The 26,671-nt window shown below is 44.2% G+C and overlaps 1 protein-coding gene across 1 annotated transcript in view; it reads left to right on the top strand.

Annotated features, from left to right (window-relative positions):
* Positions 1–26,671, top strand: part of EBF1 (early B-cell factor 1) — a 384,168-nt gene that overhangs the window by 8,326 nt on the left and 349,171 nt on the right. The window contains exons 4-5 of the mRNA XM_019505954.1: positions 9,218–9,291; positions 17,078–17,146. Of these exons, the coding sequence (XP_019361499.1) occupies positions 9,218–9,291; positions 17,078–17,146 (143 nt within the window). The remainder of the gene's footprint in view (positions 1–9,217; positions 9,292–17,077; positions 17,147–26,671) is intronic.

Here is a 26,671-nt window from a genome sequence, read left to right on the forward strand (position 1 = left end):
TCTCTCACCCTTCTTTTTTTTTTTTTTTAAAGAAATATCTTTTTTTTTGAATTTTTGGTGTTATTTACAAAGCAAATTATTCAAGCCCTTATGCAAAGGGGGGAAAAATCGGTTCTTGTCTATTCAAAGTCTGGTCATTTGTTGAGACGCTCTTTGCTTGGCTTGTATTTTGGTCCCTTTTTTTTTTTTTTTTTTGACACCAAAATGTGGGACTCCAAGTGCTGGGTTTGTTTTAGAAAGCTGTCTTTGGTGCTCCCAAAACCTCTCTTCCTACTCTTAAAGAATGTCTGTCTTTCAACAGAAGGGTGCGGGGGGGGAAGAAATGTGGAATAATTTTAATAGACAACCTGCCATGCATCTGTACTCTGTTAAAATACACACTTCTGAAACACAGAGCATAGCCTGCACACACTCGCACAGCAACAGCAGCCCCTCGACAACAATCTTGGAAAGCATTTGCTGCGTCACTCATCGTTTTCAGGCAGAGCCGGGTTAGTCCATGTTTAAAGTAACAAAACCCTTCTGATGCACAAACTCTTTTTAGTACTTCTGGAGCTGACGTATTGCATTGTGGACCGTGCACAAAGCATGATCAGCAAATATTATTTCTAAACAGATTTCATATCATTGCAGAAATGGAAAAGCCATGTTTACCCTCTGTACGTAATCCTATGGAAAGCAGATCTTTTAATTCACGTAGAGCAATGGATTCAAAATAATTTTCTTAACAAAGGCATCTTGCATATGAAGAGTCCATCCTAAGGCACTGTTTGACCTCTTGATCTCTTGTTATTATCAAGTCATCAGAGGGTCTTTGGAGAGAGAGGAAAAAAGAGATACACTCATGTGCACAACCTATATCAGAGCTAGAAAACGTCTGTCCGATGAAGGGAAAGTCTGTGTCCCGATTTTAGTTAGTTTAAACAAATAAAGTTAGAGAACGATGCATAGATTTGTGTATAGGGGCTTTAAAGTTGATGCAAGCAGTGCTGAAAGCATCTATGTGAATGAAGAATAAGAAAACGGGCAGATAAAGAATATTTGTAGGGGAAACCTCCTTTACTTCCACATTAGTTGAATGAAGATCCTCTGTGTCGATGTGTTTGTAACGGTGTCCCCCAAAATAGCTGTCGTCCCAGTCGTGTGTCCTGAGATTTTTTTTTTTTTTTTTTTTTTTTTTTTTTGAAAAGTAAATCTGTTAGTTTCTGGAGGGTTTTTTGTTGTTGTGTTTTTTTAAAGTTTAATTGTTTTTAGAGATTCCCTAACTTCTGTTCCGATTATTCAAGCACTCGGTAGCAAGCAAAGTACAAGACGGGACACAGCGTTACCCAAATGTGCATGTATCCCTCCCATTTTAACCACAGTGAATTATAGAGGGGATTCTCCAATAACTCTCAAGCCATCAAAATGTAATTAAGTGTTGCAAACTCGGTCTTGAAATTTCTTCAGTCTTTAATGAAAGTTAAGTATATATTGCCAGCCTGCTCAGAGGTGTAGTGTTTTAATACACGTAGCTCAGAACAAATTGGATGATGAAAAGATGACTTTGAAATGAAACTGTTGCAGGGGTATGCATGTTTCATGTGGCAGCAATCTTCTCAATACATGTGTGCGTGCGTGTGCGCGCGTGTGTGTACAACCACACACACACACACTTTCAATAATTATGAAATCCCAGACTGAAATTACAGCTGCTCTGAGGTTTCTGGTGACGTTACAAATCCCCCACAAGCAAAACATGAGTGGGTTAGGTCCCCAGAATGCATACATAGTGAGGCACCCTCAGTTATTTTTTTTTTAAAAGAGCTATTTAATATAGGTTGATGGGTGTGATTAAAACGTACTTTCCTGAGGTCACCACCATAAATTATCAAAGTGGGATGACTGTAAATTGTAAAGGATATTTGTGTTTAGCAAATCTAATCTATGATTTATTTATAGAAAAGTGTTTCTTCGCTTTAGCAAAACTTTTGCGTGAATAAATATTTTGCAATATAGATACCCCACCAAGTGAGATCAGGGCCCTGCTGCTGGAGACTGGAGACGCACAGTCGGAAGCAGTGCTGGCCCTGGAGAGTTCATAGTCTAAATAAATTGGACCGCGATATATGTATTTTTTCTTGAGGCTGCATGCAGTCAGCTAACATCGTAGTGACCGAGAGCATGGTCGTGGGTATGATGGTAATCCGTCCGCAGATGGGTGTATGTGTGCCCGTGTGTTTTCTGTCATCTGGGATAGAAATATAGAGTCAAAGGCCAAATTCTCAGTGATTTGTTTTTCGAGTGGATCAGGCATGTTGTTTGGTATTAATTACATACACGTGCACCCAAACCTGCCACTGCTTTTTTTGCACTGCCCAGAGTTCGGGGGGGGGACGGGACTCTGTGCCCACCCAGGACATTGCTCGCTGTATTATGCCCAGGATAACGTGCTTGGTGTTTGGTGCTAGCACCAAAAAGCATGGGAATTGCATGTCTTCGAGGCTGCTTGCTAGGTTTATAAAATGAGCCAATCGTTTAAAAGTTGTCAGTACAACATACAAACCATTGTTTTTGCGGGGAGATTTATTTTTCCTTAGGGCTATGGCATTGCATGTTAATATTGTCTTAATTAAGTTTTCCTTTACGTTATCTTAGCACCTTCTTTTATGCCAGGGTCACATTCCTGCTGCATTCAAAACCCTGTAGGATCCCAAACTTTATAGCTGTTGCTGTTAGTAAACCAGCAGCCTTGACTGCAGCAGGTCTGGCTCTAACAATGATGCATTTTGAATTTGCTTGCAATCGGTGCCGTGCACCTACTCCAATAAAACAGGAGTTTTCAGACAAGCCTCCAGATTTTAATTCCCTAAGAAGGGATGCCTCCCATTTCTGTAATTGTATTTTCCTAAGATTGAAATAATTCTCTATTAGAGAACTGTGTAGGAAATAAATCTGAAACACTCCCTCATTTTTCATCCATTAATATATGTACAGATTTGATGGATAGTAGTAGGGGTAAGGAGTCTAAACATCGCAGCAATTATGAGATACTTATTGTCTAGTATTCGGAGCCTTAATGAGTCCGAATCCTCCGCTCAGCCTTCCCCTTTGTTTATATTTTGATTTTTTCTTTCAGTGCTTTAAACTCTAGATGTAAATGCTTTTCCTATTGATTGCTCGATCGTATTCTGTCATGCACGTGGACATTTGATCGGGTCTCCATTCTGCGCGTAGCAAGGCTCTTCCCTGGCAGCTCCCTGCCTGCACTTGGGGGGTGGGAAACGGTATCGATAAGTTCAGAAAAGAGCCAGCCGAACGACGCGAATCCTGCGGGAACGTGCAAAACCCCAAATCCAGTGACAGGGAAAGTTTACACCGTGCCAGATTTTAGCAGCTTTCTTGTTCCTTTGGTAACATGTCAAAAGCGCAGGTGATTTTAATTTCCTTGTACAGCGAGGAATGAAGAAGTTTGGAATTTGCATGCATGATCAGGACCTGTGTTTGGGAAAATGTAAACTCATCACAGTGGAAAATGTGTTGTTTGGAGTCTGGGGGTGAAAACAAAGCTGAGGATTTTGGAGAGACTGCCTGAGCCAGATGGCCTACTGCATTCCCAGTCTGGCAGCCCAACTGCTCCCTCCTGTATAATATACAGCCATTTGTTCTGGGATATTTACGCTAGAGCTGTTTCCATGCGAATGTTTGAAAACCATTAAAAATGAACATATTAGGAGGGAGAAATTTATTTAATTTGTATGAATAAGTTGATAAGCAGGCTGGCAGATCGGACACAGAAAGGCACTGGATAAAATAATTAGATGGTAGTTAACGCTATCTGGAGCTGCATAGCAAGAATTAAACTGAGCCTCTTTGGGACCCAATGCTAGATGACTGACCCAAGCTAAGTCCCTTTTGGAATCAGGGGAAATCTTGCTGGGGGAAGGACGGCAGGACTGGATAATTAATGTTTAATCATTGTAAGTCGCAATAATTTATTGCCCTGTTTGGATAGATAGCATTTGGGGTATAGGTGATGTAAGCTGAGTAGATTTAGCAGGGGGGGAGGGGATTCTGGGCTCATTGAAGTCGATAGCCAAACTCCTATTGAATTTAGTGGCACCAGGATTTTATCTTCGCTGTGCTTACAAATATCATTATAAATCTCTCTTTCTGACATGTGCATGTATATGTATGCCCGTATATCAGTACAGGGTGCTTTGGGCAAATGTGATATTTTTATTAGACCAACTAAGTAGTTGGAAAAACAACCCTGTCTCGGTACAAATCTTTTTAGTCCTGTCTTTTCACTTCTTTTCTTTTTCATCTCATTGCCTTTTTTCTCCTTTTTTAAAGGAATGACGTATTTTTGTGCATCATACATGAAGCATTGACATGTGAGGGACTAGGTGTAGGCTCCCGCGCACTCTTTAAACCAGGGCTGTGACATAACTGAAGAGTTTACTGGACAGGAGCTCGCTCCTTTAGGGGTGTTTCTAGTCCGGACTGCCCAGCTGGTAAAGTGACACTGGGAGCCAAATGTTCCCCTTGGATATATTGGGGTAAATCTGGATTAGCTCAGAAGTAGCTCAGGGCAAAATTTCTCCTCTTTCTTCCTCCCCCCCCAGTTGATTCACCAATTGTTTCCTAGCCTGATCTTGCTGTCTTTGCTTGGGCAAAACTCTAGCTAGCTTGATTGACAATTAGCTTTCTTTCTCCTTCCTGTGCTCAGTATTACTGGGAAAGTTCAAATGGACAGTGGAGGGGCACTCGGCATCTAGGAATGACTGTTGTGTGCTCTGGTTTTGTCATTTCTTTTCCCCTCCGTTGGCAACTAGTGTCTTACAGCTGATTTCTACTTTCTTCCCAGTTTCATTTAACGGGAAGTCAGGAAGTACTGTATGTGGCACTACGTCGTTAGGGGCTCATCTTGCAAATCCCTTTGCACATGAATAGTCCTCGCTCAATGGGACTTATTCATAAGTAATCCTTATGCAAGAAGGATTTACAAGGCAGAAGGTGAATCTGGAGACTAAATATTTAAAGTTGTTTAGGAGGATGAAGAGCCACTTTCTAAAGTGTCTGGTCTTTGTATGAAATAGTGAGATGAAACTTAAAAGAGGTGCACGAAAAGGGGGGGGAACCCCCAAAGGAGACAGTAGTGTGTTTCTTTTGCGGTATGATGCTGGTGTGTATTTGCAAGCTTATTTTTAGTCCCACTGTGGTCTTACTCTTTATGGTGTGACTTTCACTTTATCTCTTTTATTAATGCAATACCAGTTGGATGTCATTGCGACTCTGCCCGAGCTGCATGGGCTCCTGTGACAACAGCACTATTCCAGGCTGAAGCCTCATTGGAGAATAATAATAATAAAAATCAGAAAATAAAGATAGGTTTGTTGAAACGGTGCCTTTATTTAGCAAAATTCAGATCTTTTCCGAAGGGCAATGTTTTTTAGCCTCTTCCTGTAAAGTAATCTGTACTTGTGGCAGCTGTAAAGATCTGAAACTTTAGCACTTCCTGTTTCCTTTTTGAAACAAATTGTAGAAATCATTCTGTAAAACAGCACAGTTTGAGAGTGGGCAGGATAGCTGTAAAGCAAACAGATGTGTCACACAATCGTTTTATCTTGCCAGCCCACTAAGCGTGTGCTTCTTGGAAATAAAGGATTGGGTTCACGCACCCTTTAGCACACGGACATTAGGAAATGTCCAATGGCAATATGGGATGGGCACAACTGGCTTGGAAAACTTTCTCATCAGTCCCCCACATGCCTGCCAGTTAGAGGGATTTATAGAAACCCGGATGCTTTACTGTGAGAACTTGCAAGGTGCCTGGCTGTGCCACTAGTCAAGGGCAAACCAAGCAAAACCCGAACCCTGCCTTGAAGACGAGCGCGCGCCATGCACGCAGGCCGAGGCGCTCTGATGTTAAACACAATAGACAAGGTGATTATGCCGCACACTGTTGACTCTGCACGTTCATTATTGCTATTTAGCTGAGTTATTTAAGTGGGTACCTGGAGGTTAAATAAGCATAGCAGCAGGAAGAATTGCGGGCAAGGAGGAAAAGGGAAAGAGGAAATTAAATTGACTTGTAGTTTCTGGTGGGCCTAATCCTGCTTCTGTTGACTTTGCTGGAAGCAAGATTGGCCCGTGTTGGGAAAGCCCCATTGTAAAATGCCAGGACTTAAATGTGACAGGCCAGATCCTGCAATCTGTGCGTGGGTGAATTCCCAGGAGCGTCTGTTGGGTCGTTATACCGAGCGTCGCGGGGAGCTGTGCAGAGGGACTGCTGATTGCAGTAGGTGCTTTGCCCTGCAAAAGTTTTCTGGGACAGGTCTTCCCGCCTTCTTCTCTCTAAAGATGAACCGTATCTGGAGGGACCTTCAGCTGTTTCTTAAATCCTAGAATTAATATGCATAGTTACTTCCCCTCTTCCTCTTCACCCCGTCTCTCGTTATAGCCTAATTTGGAGTTACTTTTGCTTTCTCCTTGCTGTGCAGTCTCCTCCCATGCTGAGCCCCTTGATCCCTTATCCAGCTGGTTTATTTGTTTCTTGCCTTCCATGAGAGCTGATCTCTGTTAGCACCTTGGAGGAGGACTAGATCCACTCTTCTTTAGCCTGGTCCCAAATTTGGGGGCTCGGCATCGAATGCTGGCAGTGGCAGACTTGCTGCTGGCCGTGGGTCTGTTGGGAGAGCGGAGGCGAGCTCTGGGCCTCGGAGGGAGCTGGGCCAGCGAAGTCTGTGTCCTTTAGCTCAGTTTCTAGTCTTTGCATCCCACTTTCACTCAGTTCAGGGGCAAAGCGGAGAGCGGGGATGTAGCTCCACCCCTGCGGAGGCTGCACTAGAAATGGATGCTGGGCAGTTCAGCGTTTGACATCCTTTGTTTTACCAAAGTGGTGAAGATGCACTGGTGACTGCTCTGGGGATGGATGCACCCAAAGTAGAGCAATGCAAACAAAAGGAGCATGGATGTGGCAGCAGGATGATGCATCACACTCCTGATACAACTTATGGTATTATTGGCTCATCTTATAATGCATATTATTAATACAGCCATTAGCAGGAGCCAGCTCTTGTAATCTGCAATTCACGGTGGCTGTGTAGGGAAAACCCCTACTGACTTGGGGAGATAGTTTTGACTGCAAAGTTCCCACAGCTGGCAATCATTTCATTTTGTCATAAATTAAGACGTTCTAATTCTCTTTTCCTCCTTCATTATTGTCTGCCACACTCCATTTTCATTTTGCCTCTTTCCCTAAAAGACTTGTTTTCCCTTTACAGTGTCTTTTGTGCTAGTGATGTTTGGGGCACCTCCATGGCATGTAGCTTAGTTAAAAACAAACAAAAAAAAGTGAACAACCCAGCCTTTCAGTGCCAGCAAATTTACATTAAACTATAGGGCAATGCTTTTAAGTGTTGTAGCTCATACTGGTAGGTAGGGGTCGAATCTCTGATTCCTTTTAATGGATGCATTTCTAAAGGATCCTGTTGGTTTCAATAAGTAATGTTGCAGTAATCGAGCAGCAGGAGAGTGATGCTCTTTAATGGAAGGGACCTGCCTGGACCTCTCTCCTGATGCGTACGGGGTGGGGTTTACTAAGATGCGGAAAAGGAAGAAGGCATGAAGTTTTGAAACACTGAAGCCCTGAGAAGTTATTGCACAAGAACCCTCAAGCCCCAACAGACCTCAGAGCCATTATTTTAGGCAGGATGCACACCCAGCAGCAAAGACCAGCGCACATCCAAGGAGCTGGCCTTCTTGGTGGCCAGCACAGGAGGGGAAGGCGGCTTGCCCACAGTCGCCCCTCGGGTCAGTGGCAGAGCTGGGTGTGGACGGCAGCTCTTCGCCCCGCTCCTGGGCTGGTGCTCTAACCACGGAGCATGCTGCTGCGTTGGCATCTGTAAGGAACTTTCCCCTTGACCTCCTGGATCTTGGCCACATATAATGTGGGCTTTAGCTTCCCTAGTAGCTGTGTGGCTTTGAAGGGAGCTGTGCTGTCATGGACATTGCTCCTGCTCCTCATTTCCCTTCCCTGGGAGAGGACGGAGCAGGCTGGGGGGTGATGTGGCCTCGCCCATCGTACCTCCCTCAAGAAACAGCTCCATGCAAGGTAGCGATAAAACACCTCCATGCTTCTGGGAAGGCAGATTCATTTCTCCTTTTAAGACTTTGGGCGGCATTTTCCAGTGCATCTAAGTGACTTAGGAGCTTAAATAGACACCTGGGCACTTTGGAAGATTTTCTCCTTTCTTTTCACTTGCTTCGCTCCTAAGGGATCGGTTTAGAGGGCATGGTTAGCAATGTGCGTGCCGTGTTAGGATGACATTGGGATACGGTATTACCCTAGTTTAAATGTTTCTAGGGCAAAACAGTAGTGATATACCATCCCTCCTTGCTACCAGGCAGGAGCGCAGCTGCAATGCATCGCTATCAGTACTAATCAGATAGGAACACTTCACTGAATCAGATGCAAGTGGTTCCTGTTGGCCGAGTCTGCACGGTATGCCAGCCACTCGCTCAATGTCCTCCAACAGGATGGTGTTTCTGTGTAGGTTGCAAACATGCCCTCTGCCCTAGATGTGGTATCATTTCCAGTGCTTCTGCAAAAACAAGTATTTTTCTAAGAGTTGCTCGTTTGCTTTTTTCTTGTCCACTGCCCATGGTCTTTGCATCCAAAGGCTCCGATTCTCGTGTCACTTATACCGTGGTGAATCAGGAGTGACTGTGCTGAAGTCAATGGCACACCGTTGGCATGAGTGGAGAATCAGACCCAAACTCTTCCGGCTGCTAGTAGTAAAGTACACAGACCGTACAACATACATGCTTTGGAATTAAAAATACATGAACTGTTTCTTTTTTTTTTTTTTTTTTTTTATGAATAGGACTTGAAGGATGCTAACCTCTTTTGTTTTTTCGGTGCTATTAGGTTTATATTTTGTTCTGAATTGAAAAGAAAATTGTGGTTGTCTTGACTACTAAAAAAGCCCAGCCCACACACTTCTCAGGAGATGTGCATAATGTATTGGTTGAAATGGAGAGGAGGGAATCTAACTCTACTCGGCTCGTGTTGTTTTCCAACTACAAATCTTGTAGCAGTTTTTATGGCAACACAGTCTGTTTAAGCAAGCTTCTCAGCCAGCAACTAGACTTAAGCATTCTGTTATTGTGATGCATTTTATTTTCTCCAAACTCAATTTGGCGTGCAGCTAAAAATGTATTTTGTTTCTAGGCAATAGTATATGAAGGCCAAGACAAGAACCCAGAAATGTGCAGAGTTCTGCTCACGCATGAAATAATGTGCAGGTAAGAAGTACTCTGTTTCCAATTAATTAGCACAGAGAAGATGAATTTGTCTCTCAAAATCTAGGCTGAACCTGAAGCTATTTTAGGACTTAAATTTATCTTTCTTGCATTAAACACTCCCCCAAATAACACCGTTCTGTGCTTGTAATTAGCAGCAAAGTCTTGATCATCACAGAAGTTTTCAATTATTTATACAGATTTGTCTTTAACAGTATGCTGTGGGTTTGCATTTCGACACTGGAACATAAATGGGCCCAGAATGCGCGTCCTTGCCAAAAATGATAGAATAAACTGCAGTCTTCCTTGCTGTAGTTATCAGCCCTCACCTTAACCGGTGCAAAGGTCTGTTGATGGCACAGGTGGCTTTCATTTGGCTGGGGCCAGACAGGACATTTCTAGCTCGCTTTCCTTCCACTTCGACCCGGGCTTCCTTGCCTCCTGGCGCTGCTTCTCTGAGTTGCAGAGCTAGGCCCACATCCAAGTCTGCTGCCCCAGCTTTTAAAAGTCTTTTACCCTAATGTGTGTTTCTAGGGCCGGCCTTTAAATGTAGGAGAGCCAACTGGCACTACCTTCCTAATAGGTCCATTTTGCAGTTGGCATCTGCATCTCTCTATCCCAGCCAGTAGCCACATGTAGTCCCTTTGTTCTTCCTCCGTATTGCTGAGGAGATGTCACCTTCTCACACAGTCGTTAGTGCACGTAAAGGGCCCCGACCCCTCAATCCCATTGAAGGTAGTGGACCTTACTCACTCCTGGAAAATGCAGGTATGCAACTGCGATGCAGAAAAAAATCCTTCAATAGGACACAGTGACTTCTTGCATGAGCTGAGGGTCAGGATCGTTTTAAAAATCTGTTCATGCTGAACAGAGAGATTTCTGTGCTAAACTAATAGCAATCTGAGGCAAAACGTGAATGCCCGCTCCTGACTGGAATGGGGTGGAAGTGAGGGTGCACGTATGAAACCTCCAGGAACGATGCATGCCACAGGCTCTGCTGGGCAGTCTTGGCTTGTGGAGATGCACTGACATCAGTCCCCTGTCCTCCACCCCAGCTGTCTGGCGGTAGCACTCTGTGGGGAGTAGCGCCACGCACAACATGGAGGCAACACAACCTCCTTGCCTGGCAGTCGCCTGTTGGGAACGCCACGCATTAAACCCATACGGGATCCTCTGGCTTTTGAGTCCATCTGCACGTCTTGTTGCTGGTTTTGGCCCCTTAGTGTACAGGTCCTCTTTGCTCGTATTGCATGTTTTGAGGGTTGGTTTGTTTTCAAAATAAATTTTCGGGAATCGGCTACAATGTGAAAATAGTGAGAGCAATCTAAACCCTCTGGGAGGGACCTTGTACCTGTAGCTCCTCGTTGCAACTGGAGTTTTGCTTTAAGGCCTCCTGGCATGTCCTCATTAACGCAAGGAAGCAAAATCATGTCAGCTATCCAGCCTCACCCTCCAATACATTTCTCCGCTTTACACACAGGTCATTGCCAGCTAGTGAGCAAGTAGTGCAGACATGCAGCCCCTGACCTGCCAGTGTTTCCTACACGCTGTACTTTTCTCACCTAAAGGAGTTCAGTGACAACCGTGGGACCGGTCACTTACGGCGCAGACAGAAGTGACAGTTTTCACCTGGTTTGCCCACAGAAAGCAGTTTATAGCCATGACCAAACACAAGTGCATGGTTGCAGACTGCTTCAAAAATGGCCAATCGGGTGCAAATCTGACACCTCATTGCATGAAGACGTTTCAAAACAGAGCCTCTTGTGTAACTTCTGTCCGGGCTGCCTAGCATGTGTTTCATTGCACTCAAATGTTAGCAGTGTCGGGTCTAAATGTGCTCTTACTACTCATTGACACCCCAATACTTTTAAATTCCAGGCTTTTTGGATGGGGACTGTGCTCACCTGTCTGTCTTTCCAAGCACACAGCACAGTTTGGCTCCAGCTGGGGCTTTTAGACAGGGTGGCAAGACAAATAATAATTTCATATGAAGGACCTGATTCTACCACTATAACAACACCTTCCCCAGCCCCTTAACTTCATCTGGGGCAGCCACATCCCTGCTCTAAAACCACTAGCGTGCGGCTTCATTTCTGAATACCTAGTCCTAGCAGAAATCTCGCTCTGCTTTCCTGAGGAGGGTCAGAAACATATACTTGAATGCATTATGTTTCCCAGACCTACTTTAAAAAAATGGGTGCTTTATACAGGCCTGGATTTCTACCAACAAATATCTGCATCAAAGATTTACAACCATGTCAATATCCTTCGACCAAGATAAAATTATTCCATTCGTGCAACGCTGAAAGATGCGTTATGTCATTCAGAAGCAGCCTTTTTCTTTATTAATGCAGTTTATACTTTTCCGTTCTTAAAATTCATTGGATCAAGCTCTTTGTTATTCTTCGTCTCATATATCTTTACTGCTGGTTGTTCCTTTGCATGTTCTGAAAACACAAAGTAAAGGGGAAGGAGGAAAAAAAAAAATATCAGACCACGGCAGGCAAACATTGCTGGCCTGATAGAGAGAGAACAGATTTAAATGTCTTGCAGCTAATGTTAGAAATCACAATTTTCCTGGCTGCCTATAGATTTGTAAAGGGTGCTGTTTGTTTACCAGGCCGCTTGACCCTATTACACAAATCTGTCATCTATTGTGTTGCTAACACTCTTTTAAATTGCAAATCTGATGCTCTTTAGGGGTCTTGGAGAGAGAAAAATTCTCTCCACACCACTCTATTTCTCTTGATTTCTTGCCTGTTGTAAGTGGAAGTTGGGATGTGCTGAATTTGCACCGGGGGTGCAAATGCAGCCACAATTATAAGCATAAAATTAGAGTCTGTTCCCCATTAATCAGCCTAGCTAATTGCTATGCACTACCATTAGCCATATGGTGTGAAAGACAGCTTGCTCTCCCTAAGATGAAATTTCTTCATTTCAGACATGAAATAGTGAGGGCTCTGTGTTTTAAAATAGCTTGTTTTAGATATTTAATTTCTAAACAACTTTCAGCAGTGCTTTCTACCAAGGCTAACAGCACAATAAAACTTTGCATTTATGTGGCAAAAGCCGTATATTCCCCCCTTTCTGTAATCATGGCAGGCATCAGACAAAGCATTCAAATGTATAGAAGAGACCCTTGATTGTTGCAGAGAGGAGCGAGCGGGTTGCGTTTCAGGTACTTGCTTATTCCTAAGGATTTCACCCCTCTCGGAAGATGATAAAATAAGGCCATTTCTGTTGACTAAAATAGTAATGGTCAGGAAGAATTCGGTGCCTTGATGGGGTTTACTGTTATTGTTGTAATTGCAGGCAGTGGAGGAAGCTATGCCTATTGCCTATAGTCAATATTGCCCAATAATTTCCTTGACAAGATCTTCTTTTCACTGGCTTATATCTTTGCCAAGCTTGAACTAGACTAGCTGAAATCTCCCTGAGAAGGGGTTTGCCTCTGGGACAATATTTTGGGAAAGTTTTGGCTGAAATGACTTGGTCATTTCAGAGAATGAGGTTGCAAAGAAAATAACTTGTTTGCCTATGGGGGGAAAAAAATAATAATACAGCTGCTCTGCTGAGAAGCCGTGGTGCCTTTGTGCCTCGGAGAGAGGACAAAGAATTTGATGAGGCTCTGAAGTCGGGGAACGTGCCCTGTGCCCTCCCCGGGAAAACCTGCCTGCCCTGAGCCAAGCTGTTGTCTTTGGGAGAGTCTGTTGTATGCGCTGTACAAGTCCAGGAGCTAAAGGTTCATCCATCTCCTAGAAAAGGAGGGTTAAAGGGACCTCAGGAGGTCACATCTAGTCCAACCCCCTGCACCAAGCAGGACCAGCCCCAGCTACAGCATCCCAGCCAAGGCTTTGTCCAACCAGGTCTTCAAAACCTCCACTGATAGAGAGTGCACCCCTGCTCTGGGGAGCCTGTTCCAGTGCTGCACCACCCTCCTAGGGGGAGAGTTTTCCCAATATCCAACCTCAACTTCCCTTGCTGCAGCTTGAGCCCATTGCTCCTTGTCCTGTATCTGCCCCCACTGAGACCAGCCCAGCTCCATCCTCTTTGCAGCCCCCCTGCAGGGAGGTGAAGGCTGCTATTCAGTCCCCCTCAGTCTTCTCTTCTGCGGACTAAATCAGCCCATTTCCCTCAGCCTCTCCTCACCAGTCATGTCCCCCATCTTCACAACCACTTTCGTTGCCCTCGGTTGGACTTTCTCCAATGTGTCCACATCTTTTCTGCATTTGCGGCCCACAGCTGGACACAGGACTCCAGATGTGGCCTCCCCAGGGCTGAATAGAGGGGAAGAATCACTGCCCTCGATCTGCTGGCGATGCTCGTACCCATGCAGCCCAGGGTGCTGTTACCCTTCTTGGTGACAAGGGCATGCTACTGGCTCGCTGTTTTGCTCCCAAATGTTTGCTGTCAGATGAAGGGAAGCCCTTGTGTGCTAGCAGAGGCTTCATGCCTGCTCCTCCCAACATCCAGCCACTGTCACAGGGCCCCTAAGCCGGGCAAATGCAGGATGCGGTATTGGCTGGCAGCTCAAGCGAGGGAGCCCGCAGGTGGCCTTGGTAGGGAGAAGGATGGCCAGGCAAGGCACCAAGGACCACAGGCAGCTTAGCATGGGATGAACACAGGGAGAGCTAGGTGAGAAGGCACATCAGTGTCTGCTTTCTACCCCGTTCACCCATATTTTTCCACTTGGTTTTTGGAAGAAAAAGTTGTAAGGGAAGGGAAAATAGCATGCTGCCCTTTTTTTGTGTCACTTGGTGCATACATAAGCATGCTCATTAAAAGGGAAGGGGGGTTGCTTGCTTTTTTACCTTGGGCATATCAAGAACATCAAATCTTCCTTTCCCCGTTTGATCAGAGACTTTCCTGAGCGATTCGTAGAAGTGAATTAGGAGCTTTGTCAGCTCCTTGGCAGGGGAAGGGGGGCTGGATCCTTAGCATGGAGGATTTTTTTTTTCTCCCTAGTGTTAACTAGATTTTTAAAACTGAGGGTGTTTGAATTGGGCTGAAGAAAAACCATTTCCCATGCCATCTAATGAAGTTCTCAAATGCGAGGTTTCTGTGATGTCTTAATTTTTCCAGCTGTCTGTAGAATAAAAAAAGAACAGACAGAGCCCGCGTTTCTAATGACAAAACCAAGCAGGGAATGCATTTTTAAACATAAAACATTTCTGGCCTTCTTTCACTTGTATAAAGTAGTAAGAAAAAAAGGGTGGGGGTGGGGGGACGACGGCACAACAAAGACCAATTATTTTTCCTTCCCAGGTCACTTTTTGAATAATTCTACCCTCACTCCTAGTTGTAGGTGAATCACTTTTTGGGAAGTCCCATTCAAATTGATGGGTTTCAGTGAGTCATTCAGTGTTTCTGAAAGCGGAGCGTCCCTGCAGGAAAATGAAACCAAATCCATCCTGGCTTTTATCACCTCTCTGTGTTAAAAGCCACTCTAGACGTCTGCCCCTTGCCCTGCCTCTTCTCCCTTGTTCTGGGGCCTCTTCCAGCAGTGGAGCAAAGTGTTTGGCTGGATCGTGGCTCTTTGTTTCCCGTGGCTGGTGGCATGTGTCCCTGTAGGTCCTTTGGGCTGGCGACCTTCACCTGGCGGACTCGGGCTCTTGGGCTAGGTTTTGACCCCTCCCTACCTGGGCTCCAGGAACAGCTGCTCTGCAGCTAGGAGGTCCTCTTGCAATGTAAGGGGCTCCAAACTAGGGCAAGAACCGTATCTGAATCTGGCTCTGATTTGCTTCATTTGCAAGAAGAGCGCTGTCTCAACCCATGCCAGCTATGTTTCTAATTGCATTTCAATCACTAAAGAGTTTTCACAGGCGTTACAACTTTGTATGAGGGTAACTTTCTCACCCCAGCCATCCTAGCTGGATTCTGCTGAGTGCCCCTTTTATAGGCAAAGAAATGATGTCTCCAGGACCATTTATCCACTAGATTGGGATATGTGTTGTGAGCCCAGGCTTTGTTTTTTAATATTGCAGTATAAAATGAACCTTTTTGGCAATCGTAAACAACGTCACGTCTGCCGGATTGAAGACTCTGCAGGAAAGACTCTGCAGGTTTTGAACTTTTTGCAGTTTTCCTTTTTGCAATGAAAAGAATTTTCCCCTCCTTGAAAACAATCCTTTTACATCCTTTTTTAACAAAAAAAAAGCTAGGTTTAAACTGGCCATTTTATGCAAAAGGCTAAATTTGTATTGTTTCTAATGCGGCCAGTTGCTTTTATTGCTAATCTTGGCGTGTAAGTGTACACTAGTTACTCTATTGTTCTGCAGCACAAGAAAACCTTTGTCATATTCCCAGCAGAGCTATTTATATAGTGTGCAACTTCTAAGGATTTCTTCCTGTGTTGATGTTCTTCTACTTTCTGTAGGGGGGGAAATAAGTCCCTTTTAGATGGAATAAGAGTAGCAGTAATTCCTACCAGTTGCCTAACCCTAAATGTTGACATACAGAAGTTAACGTGGAGTTTCTTGGATCCTGTACAGAACAAAGCCAACAGTTGCAAAAAGGTTTCTTGTAGGCAGGGAGTCTTCTTCGTCCCAATGAAGAAGGACAGGACCTCGCTGAAGATGGGAGTGAGGGCACAACCCCTTCCAGATGCACACGTGGATGGGATTTTCTCAGCACATCCTGGCTTCTTTCTGGCAGGGAAGCTCCTGTAGCACTTCATCTGTAGGGGCTGGAGTGGGCATCCAGGGCTCGCATCCTTTCCATCTGGAGCTTTTTACAATAGTGGGCAAGGGGGGTTGCCAGGGTCCTTGGTGGGTACAAGTGCTGGGTTTTTTGGGTCAGGAAGCGGTTGTCCACTGGAGCAGATGGGCTGTGAGCCCAGGCAGGCACATCTCTTCACTTGCACAAATAATTTCTTTGGGTCAAATGGGACCATTTAAAAGAGCGAAGTTCCTGGGGTTCGGTCCTGGGTGGGTCTCTAACGGGCTGTGCTGCGGATGATTTCTGGCCAAAATGGAAACATGTACGGCGTGCGATACGGCGTGTAATATTTTAATGAGTCAGGCAGTTAATGGACAATAAGGTCTGACAAGAAATCATCGCCACAAACACCACTTTGGAAACAATGACCCATCCTAGTTCAAAGGAATACAAGCCTCAAGGTCAGGAGTGGAACAGCGCTTTTGGCAGAGGGAGCTTACATTTCACATGCATGCTTTGTATCTGACTTAATACAGGACACCAGCCATCAGCGCAGGCTTCCCATAGTATTTGCCATCATTAAAATTCTCAGAAACCTTCGGGAAGTGGACGCGCTTGAGCATAAAACCACAGGGCTTTTGTTTTAGCTGCCCCGCTAGGAACAGCCTTGTTAAAAGGGAAAAATATTGTACTTTAAAGATTTCTGGGGCAGGTTTCCTGGCATTTGGGAATCCTGCTGGATGTGGAAACCGATATAATGATATAAACAGATGTGTTAAACTGCTGCTTGTTGGGGGGAAAAAATAGCCCGCTTTTATCCTGTGCGTGTGCCGGGGGTAAGCTGGGGCTCCCCGGAAAGGGGACCGGAGGCAGAGCCACATCGTTTTGAGCGCTCCCCGAGCTGTCATTCTCCAAAGGGGGCAAAGCCCCTTTTGTTTTATATTTTCCGTTGCTAACCAGCTGTGCAAGAAGTTAAACATGGTAATTAACCCATATGTGACCTGCTGAATTTGACTGATTTCCAGACGGGGACAGAACGGTAACTCTACCCGGCAATTTGAACCTCCCGGGTTCGTAATGATGATTTTACAGTGTAATGGTTGCACTAAATCCTTTCACTTTTGCTCTGCAGCCGCTGTTGTGACAAGAAAAGCTGTGGCAACAGAAATGAGACTCCATCAGATCCAGTGATAATTGACAGGTAAGGACCGCTATTGTTTCCTTCATTTTTAAAAATTTTGTATTTCATTTTATTATTATTGTTGTTATTATGCTTTTACTCCTCATTATAATGAAACACCTGCCCTGTGTCGTTAATGGGGAAGGGGTTATGTGGGTATATGGATGAAATTTTGTTGTTGATACCGAATTAGTTGTGCTTTGTGATGGTGATTCCCATGGCAGGGCCAGATGGGGTAGGACTGTGAGACCTGCTCGCAGGAATGCTCCAGCCCTCGTCTCTGATTCATGTTCAGAAAGAGGAGATTTTTCTTTCTGACTTTCTGTGGCTCGATTCACATGCTGTGCCAGGGAAGCTTCAGGAATAAAATAATAATAGTTTGTGATTTATGAAATGTGGTTGGGTGCTTATAAATATTTAACTTTTATTTGAAAAATGTTTGAATCATTATCACTTTTAGCTACAGTAGTTCTGTTGGATGCAATCCATCTACATTTTAAGGCTTTTTTTTATTTATGTATAAAAACAGTTTAAAAAAAAAAAGAAGATCTGTGAACTAAGATTCCCCCCCCCCCCCCCCCCCAGTTATTTTCAGTGGTGGAAGTGCTGTTTGGACTGCATTGTCAGTGGGTGAATTCATTTTGCCTGTCTTAATTGTTGTGTTTTTAAACAGATCCCTAGGACTAATCTGACATGACCAAGTAAATCACTGCAGCACGATAAATCTATTTTAGTTGTTCTGTGCCGTTTGCAGTTTGTGCTGGTAAATTATGCCAAATTGTTGCCCAACAGTCGTTTTTACATTTTAATTCTTGAAATTCATTGTACAGAAACATATATGATAATCAGTTTATTATCTAGCATTGCTCCACGGGAGTTAAACAGCTAGGAAGGGCTGAAGCTGTCTGTCATCAGGGGAAGCAATGGCACGCGCTAGTCTGGGACCCCGGGGCCCTGGAGGAGCACGCGCTCCCCTCGTCTTCCTGCTGGAGTTAGCCCTCACTATATTAAGTTCAAAGTACCTGATGTGCTGGAGTGACCATTTTTATGAGAGAAGGGGAAGGGTGTCTGATCTGTTCAGCGCCACGTCACAGCAGAATGACCGACCAGAGGGCATGTCCCCGAGATCCCAATTGTCCCTGTGCTTATGCAGCCGTTCAGATTTATAGCTCTTGTTTGGACGTGTTCGGAAAGTGCATCTTTTGGAAGCTCCCGGCAGATGTTGGGATTAGTTGCAAGAAGGGATGTTTCTCTCTCAGAAGATGTGTTTTACCCGTGCATATTTTCCTCCTCTTCTCGCATTAGGGGGCCATCAGGGAAAGTGAAAGAGCGCCCGGGGAAGCCTCTCCAGGGGTGTTTTGTGTACGGGTGCTGTTGACTTGAGCAGTAGAAACAGGGCTAGAGTTGCATTTTGAGTTGCATGAGAGCTACAAAACCCCCATGAATTTTGCATTGTGCTGGAAAATGAACAGCTAGGATGTTAATGGCTGGTTTTGCAGAAATACTTTGTTTTACTATCCAATATGCAGAACTGTTAGTTGTGACTCATTTCAATTATGAACTCCAGAGACACGGGTTTTTGGGAGGGTTATTTTTTTTTAACTGGCTTTGTACAAACAATCAAAACGGTGATATGAAAGAAGGGCTTGAATGCTCCAGTTGTGATCATATTAGCACTGGTTAATTCAATTGCTGCAAGGACGTATAATTCTGAATGCTGGGTTTAAAATACCGGTAGAATATAGTTTAGATTATAATATAAACCTTACCTTGCCACCCCTGCTGAATCACATTTTGCTTGTGAATGGGTTAAGCTTTTAAGTTCTTCACTTGGTTTTAAATTGTGACTTTGATACAGAGGGTTGATATGACTGTGGTTTGAATAACATTTGATTTTGACCTGTTCCTGTGGGTTGCAATGGCATAAGAAATTTGACTCAGCAGTGCTGTAATTAGCCCTCCCTGTGTTTTTGAAACAGGATTGTGTTACCTGGATTGCATTAGTGTGGCTTCTATTGTTGCCGCTTCGCATCTGTCCCAGTAGGGTACTTAAAACCTTTTCTTGGCCAGGGTTAGTTCAAACAATTTAGGCCAAATAAGTATGTGCTTTATACAGTTAGTGGCTTTAGTGATGTTTCTGGTGACATTTATCCTTTCATTTTTTTTCCCTCCCTTTTTGGTTTGAAAAAGTAGAAAGCCTTCTACATGGAGTGTCTATACCTTTAAAAGGAGTACTTTAAAAATGGTTATAACTTAAAATGCCTGCACAAGTTGGAACATATGTTTAGTTGCACTGAATTGTCACTTCTGCATGCATAAAATCTTAAGCTATTATGGCAATTGATATGCAAAACCATATTTAGCTATTTTTATTTGCATGTGAGCTTGCAGAATTCATTTACCATTTGGGCTAAAGCACTCCCACACGTCTTGCAGCCTGATAAGCCTTATCTTTGGATTTAATCGAACTTGAACACAGAATTGCCACCTAAACGCTTAGCAGGTTTTATTTAGACAACTGCACTTGTATGGAAAATGCTGCCTGATGCTTACTCCTTGAAAGCCCTTCCCCCCCCACCCCATTTGGTTATTCAGAAAAGCTCTTTGTGGGATAGACCGAGCTCAGTCTTTGTGGCTACTGTGTGTGTAGTAGTTTGTATGGCAACTTAAAAGTTACATGTGTTTGAAATGATTGGATATAGGCACTATACCTTTTCATTGTCATAACATGTGTGATTTAAAATAAAAAGCACTAGGTGTATGTGAGGACAACCTAGAAAATGACTTTTATTGCTATCGAGTACACTCTTACAATACAAAGTGACCTAAAGAATTTTTGCTTAATATAGTGACCTGTCTTGTCTCTGGAAAAGAGGTACAAGTCTGTTATTCCTATAGACCAGAGGTTCCCAAACTTTTTCTTACTGCCTTGCCTGCCCCTTCCAGATTTACCAGCTGCCCTCGTACCCCTACTAGCATACGTTTTATATTTTAACCCCATAAATTCCAATTATTATTATAATGGAAATTAAATCTGCCATTACACCATTTCTCCCACGTATCCCCCAGAGATGTCTTGCATCCCCCCAAGGTACCACAGTCGGGGAACTCCTGCTATAGACCTGTGAGATCAAATAAGTTCCTTTAGAAAAACACTGCTTGCAGGTATGGGCATGTGGAAGTGTCCTTTTATAGAGCAGTCTATATAGTTTATCTCCAACTCGCTTACACGTGTGCAAATGAAGCTCTGATGACCAGGAGCTAATATTAAAAGGGTATTATTGCTACAAAACAAATGAACAACAGTTCACATTGGAAGTGAAGCCATCGGCTGTTGGGTAATCATAGTTAAAGTAAAGATGTAGCACCTCCTGTTATTAAATTAAATTCTAGATTGATTTAACATTCAAATTGTAACTCATATTTGAATTTAAAAGGTTTGCAATAAAATTCCTGTGCCAAAATTGAATAAATTGTAGTTTTATTACCACACTGGATATCCTGGTGTCCTAACCTTTTTCCTTACAGTTATCTTGGTTCAATAAATAAAACCTCATTAGACTATTCCCATTTCAACGAGTTTATTAAATTTTACAGGAGTAATTAGCATAAGCTGTGCTAATTTTTCTGGAAGACTAATGAGAGAGCTTCCTAATTAGGTTTGCTTTGTAAGAATCAGAAAAGATGATAATGACAAAAGTCACTTAGGGTGGAAAGTGGGGCTTTATATGATTTTGTGATGCAGGAAGGAGGCTTTTGTGCCTTGGCACTCTTTTACCACCCCTCCCCTTTTTTTAAAACCCAGTCGACCACTGTAGAAACAGATTTTTGATTGAGATATCTATGCTTGCCATATATTTCTGTACCTATTATGGACGGATCCATGAACCAGTAGCTGCTGGATGAGATGAACACAGATAGTCACAGCAAGCTCTACAACGGATCAGGCTGTCTCGGCAGACCTGTGCTCCACGAGCCCGGTGCGAGATGCTAGGGAAGCCGGATGGGGTTTGTGAGCATTTTGCTCTAATTTCTGGTGGACCCTAATGCTGTCCCCCTAATATATATATAATCAGTAAAATCAGCAAAGCCCGTTCACAGGCCACCACTGTCACATGCCCTAACTGTGCATCCTGGTAGAGGATATACATAAAAAGAGCCCCATTGAGGGAAATTTCAAGACTTCTTTAAATAAACCCCAAACCAACCAAAAACATAAATTAATGGGATTGATGCAGGGCATCTCCTTGGATGACATTCTCAACTCTGTGCTATATGAGAGGTCCCACTGGGAAGGGTAGTGGTAGTGGCCCTTTTTGACTGTAGTCTGTAAAACGTTGAGGCCCTTCACGTGCTGCTGTCCCATGCTGCTTTGGACCCTGTGTCAGAGGGATGCATCATATCTGAGTTGCTTGGATAGTCCACCAAGCCATGCTGTGGTCCATGGGATATGATCCTATTAAGCGGTGTCTTCCACTAATCTATCTATGCAGCACCCACTTACTATGGTACCTATGGAGCTGACTTGCCTGCGTGTGCATGTTGAAAGCTTTTAGCTTCCAACCTAAAAAGAAAAGCCTTCTATTTGTGAGTAGGATTGCATGGTGCAGTGACATGAAAGGAGGCATGAATGACTTTCAGGGCCTCTATTTTATTGCTTTATACATCATTGTGAAGTGGATTGTATTTTATGCTCCTGATCATCTTTTCATCCTAAATACCATTCAGGAGAAAAAGCAATGCAGAGCAGTGTGTTGCAGGAAAATGGTGCTATGCTTTCCCCAACATGCACTCTTCAGGCCTAGGGTGAATATGGCAATGAATGTATTATAATATGGCAATGAATAGGCAGTAGCCTTGTATGCCCAGGTATTTGAGGTACTGTCAAGCCAGGTAGTCTATGGAAAGTCCTCCTTCAACAAGGGGGAGAGGTGATGGCAGGGTTGGCATTTTGCTAGGGAGGAAGCCACCAGCAGCTGGCTGATGTCAAAGCAAAGCATCGGTCCTCAGAATAGGATGAAGGGGCACAGTCCCATCGCAGGACTGGATGAGTTCCCAAAGCCAGTGATGGGAAATGGATGCAAGAAATACCTAGGGAAGGGGCTGCTGTAGCATGCGATTCCCAGACTATCCTCTCGGGGCCATCTGTTCAGTTCACACATTATGGTCCTGGTAGGTGATGGCCACGGTGGCAACCACAGTTGTGCTGGCAGTACACACTCAATCTTGATCATAGGCATAAAAACAGGTGGGCAGCTATGTCCCACCCAGTTTTTTTGACCACTGGAGAATTAACCCATACAGATTCCTCAACATTGTCTCCAGGACAGTATTACAAGTCAATCTTAACTACACTTCATTTACACTTTCTACTGGCTTTTTAACCCTGGTCCAAAGTGGAGCATGGGGTGTAGTTCTTCTCTCCCTGGGGTATGCTTCTATTTTGCCTGAACACACACAGGAGAGTTGGAAATCAGCTCTCAATCAGGCACGTATCGGGGACTCCCCGTGCTCCTGGACATCTGAACCCAGTCCCTCCTCGTCCCTGCGCTGGGTGGTGTGGAGGTAGGCTTCTCCCCTTGCCTCCTGCGGGAGGGGAAGAGGGATGTGCAAACCTAGGTTGGTCGCAGGTTGCTCTGGCAAGCAGTCTGAAGTGAAGACCACCATCTAACCAACCAAGAAGCTGTTTTGCTTTCCCAACATGATCCAAGACGAACCACATTGCAGGAACAGAAAAGTGGGCATGGGTGATCGTATGCCAACAAAAGAAGGATGTCTACAAGGGCATGATGAAACATTGCCCTCCATAGAAATGCGTGAAGTATGCTGAGACCATTACAATTAATCCATTGACCTTCCACACAGGTTCTCAAAAGGGAGGGGATTTGGCCCTAAACACTGAATTTGAGTTGCTTATTAAACCTTTGAATGCAACCATCCAATGTTGCAGCCTTTGACTTGCAGCCATTAAAAGTTGATGACTTTGTTGATGGAGTGGGAGGAACAAAGCAAGCGTGCCTAGGACAGGGTAGGGGCCGACATGTCTGAAAAGTATTACCCAAAGGATTTTTTTTCCATGTGAACTAGGTGCTGAGAGGAGTTTTGACCCTTTCAAATACAACTAGAGGTAGAAACGTTTCGACTATGAGGGTCAGATGTAAATGTTGCTGCCTCCCCAGATGGGTCTTGCAGTTCTCTGCATTCACTTGGAAGCCAGCAGCGTTGTGGTGCCAGCCCTGCCTTGTACCAAGACCTTGTTAGGGCCAAAGGATAAATTTGGGGGGGTGGGGAGGAGTGGTGCAACAATTTCCTCTGGTTCCCATCCATGTGGCTTGTGTTTCTCAGTCCCCTGCCCTCTCTTTCCATCACTCCGGAGTCCCCCTTTGAGTTTTAGCTTTGAATGAATCCAGAATCTCAAAGCAGAATTTGGGCTAAATCTGACGACTTCGACTTGTTCATTTGAATGGGGGGATGTGGTTTTTCTGAATCAAACCGAAGAACTTTGCTTGGCTCAGACCTACGGTACAAAACCCTCACTTGGTCTCCAAGGTTTCTGAACTTGTCAGCAAACCTGGTCTGAGTTTTGAGGGTGTTAGAAAACCCCAAACCAGGTGACTTTTATGTAGTTTTGCTGGGAACAGGTCATGCTGGTCTAATAGTTGCTTGCTTCACTCAGCAGCGCCTTGGCAATCCGGCGCTAGCGTTTGGGGTTTTTTTTACTGAAATCTCATACCTGACGATGCTGATTTGATGTGATCATAGCTGCCCATAATCGGCAGTCAGGAGTGGGGCCCATCGGTTGCGGTGCTGAGCTCTCTCAAGGTCGATGTACCCTGTCCTCCCAAGGTCCTTTTGCCTGTTACGTGCTTATGAACTAGGGCTGTGGTTTTCAAAGGAGCCTAATGGACTTAGGCAGCAGAGGGTCACACTGGGATTTGGGTACCTAATTCTCTTGGGAGAACCTCCCTGATGGTCTCCCAGGGGGCAAGGAAGAGGATTTGGGGGTGCCCCCATCTTTTGCTTGACTTTCCAGGAGTTCTGGTCTTCCCTTGTGCCAGCGAAGTCCCGATGAGCTGCTTGGCACCTTAGAAGATCAAGCTTTGGGCAGCAAAAGTCAGAGGGCCCTTGGAAACCACGTGGCTGGGTGCAACGGCTTCATGCAAAGGGCTGAGCACTCTTAGCTTCCCGCTCCGCTCCCAGGACCTGGCGGGACCGGGCGCTTCCCTTTGTTTCTATTCACAAACCTTCAAATGCACTATTCATACCTATCGATTTCTCACTGCTACATCAAAGCCAGTCCTGAGCGAAGAGGATGTGTTCAGCCCAGGGGGTTACCTGCGTCCACGCAATTTGGCATTTTATTTTATCTTTTTTAAAGAGAGTTCAGATTTTTTTTCCCCTTTCCTAAATACTCCATCCTCTCTCAAACCCAGTGCTGCTGAGGGTAAACCTACCGCCTTCCTGCCCCCTGATTTATTGCAGCCGTGGGAATTTGCACCAGCTTATCAAGAAGGAGAGTGACATGCAAACGTACTTGTGGAGATCGTACTCAATTTTATATTAGATTGGCTAGAATTTGTTCCGAGTGTGACACGCGTATGGGACCTCTGTGCCTGCTTTTTGCGGATGACATAAGTGAGGGCCCAGTCCTGCAGAAGCTAAGGCCTGGGAGTAACTTTACTCAGTGAGTTGGTCCTGTTGACTGACTGGGACTTAAAAAATAAGTCTATGTGATTTGAATCCATATCCAGTAAATGGTGACATCCATGTTCTGTGTGTAATTGGGCATGCTTTCCAGCACAGCTGTGCTATGGTCACATGCACTTCAGCGTGCAAGAAGTATATTGTTTTAATGCATGATGTTAATAGAGATAAAAAGTGGGCCGTGGTTTCAGTATAAATCGTGGCAGAAGTAACTTCCTAGAAATGTGTTTAACTTCAGTTTCGAGAGAGAATAGCATGTCTGAGTAGGACTGATGGTAGATTTTGGTATGAATTTTTTCTTTCCCTGTAGTTTCATAGGTTTTCTTCTACATCTGTTCTGGAAAAGTACCGAAAAAGCCATACAAAGTTCCCAGTGTGTCGCACAGTAATTTTGCATGGGCAGTTTGTGATCAGAATATATTACTGTATCAAATGAGTATTTGCTTTTTTGCTCAGGACAGTGTTTTAGATGTGTATTTTTGAAAAGTGGCATGAATAATCTTCAGGACTTGAAAATATGAAAGCAATATTTCTGATGCTATTAACTTTGTCCTTTATATGAAGTCTGTCATTAAAAGGTTTTATTTCATTACTCTGAAATGATACACTGGGCAGTATTAAAGTGACCCAGATATACAGACTTTCACGGCAATCGTTGAAATACTATGAACAGTGCTGTTTTGTCTTTTGGTTTCTAGCTGCTTCTAAGGTGTAGGCAGATGAAGATAAATCTAACAAGGGCTATTTCTCCAATTACAAGCCTTTGTCCAAGAGCAAATAAAGGTTTTAGGCTTGCGCTATTCATTATAGCCGAATTTTAATTGCCTTAATCTGACAAAAGTTTGAATCCAACCAGAGTTGGGTTTATTTTTGCGAAGATACAGCAAAAGCAGACAGACCCTCCTCCAATTCTGCAGAGCCCGGGTCTTCCTGGGACAGGGACCACTGGCCTCCCAATGCCAGGAAACGCATTTGCAGGGGGGCGGTCGATGGATGTAACGTACACCGCGCTGGCGCTGGGAACAGCGTGGTCCTCCTTGCACTTTTGGACTTTGTTCTTCTTTTGTAGGTGAAGTGCGGGGCTCCCTTTCCACCAGTCCAGGGGAGGGAGGGGTGGGGGGAAGCCATGCAATGTTTTAAGCAGACAAATCTATATAGCTTTATAAGAACACAATCCCCTCCGAAGTGGCACTCTGCAACTATACCATCTAGCTAACTGTTGGAGGCACAATAGTTTAGTAATATAATATCAAAAGTAATAGCGTTAGCTAACACATCTTTAATAAGATATTGTCCACTGCTCTGCCATATGCTACTGAGCAGGCTCTCACTCTGTGGGGCTTTTGATTCCTCTCAATAAGATTATTTCAAATACTCTAATCCTGAATCATTGACATGAATACAAAAGCCTAGTGACATCTAATAGATGCCTCTTAGCTTTGCTTTCCCTCTTGTTCCTTTCCTTTTTCTTCTCTTTTTACCTGACAAAAAGCTTACAGACACTTGGGCTCTGTCTCTCAGTAGCAGCATGTGGGTCCCCTCATGAAATATAAAGGAGGAAAAAGGACTGACATAGGGCTGATAAGCCACAGAGCAAAGGACCATAGATTAAAAGTAAATGCCGGTAAATCCTACTCTGTACACTCACTTGTTCTTTTATTGTTTTCTTTAACTCTTTCACTGCCAACAGAAAGAGGAGAAAGGGGCAAAAAAGAAGGAAAAAAAAAATAGAGAAAGAGGCAATGTGTGTTGCCAGGATCTTAAAATCTTCCCTAATTAATAGATTCCCCCCCCCCCTCCCCTGACACTCAAAACATCGTTATAAAATGTCCGTTTCAGCCA

Source organism: Gavialis gangeticus, unplaced genomic scaffold (assembly GCF_001723915.1).
Source record: "Gavialis gangeticus isolate Ggan-Ray unplaced genomic scaffold, GavGan_comp1, whole genome shotgun sequence".
In the NCBI taxonomy this organism is placed as follows: domain Eukaryota; kingdom Metazoa; phylum Chordata; order Crocodylia; family Gavialidae; genus Gavialis; species Gavialis gangeticus.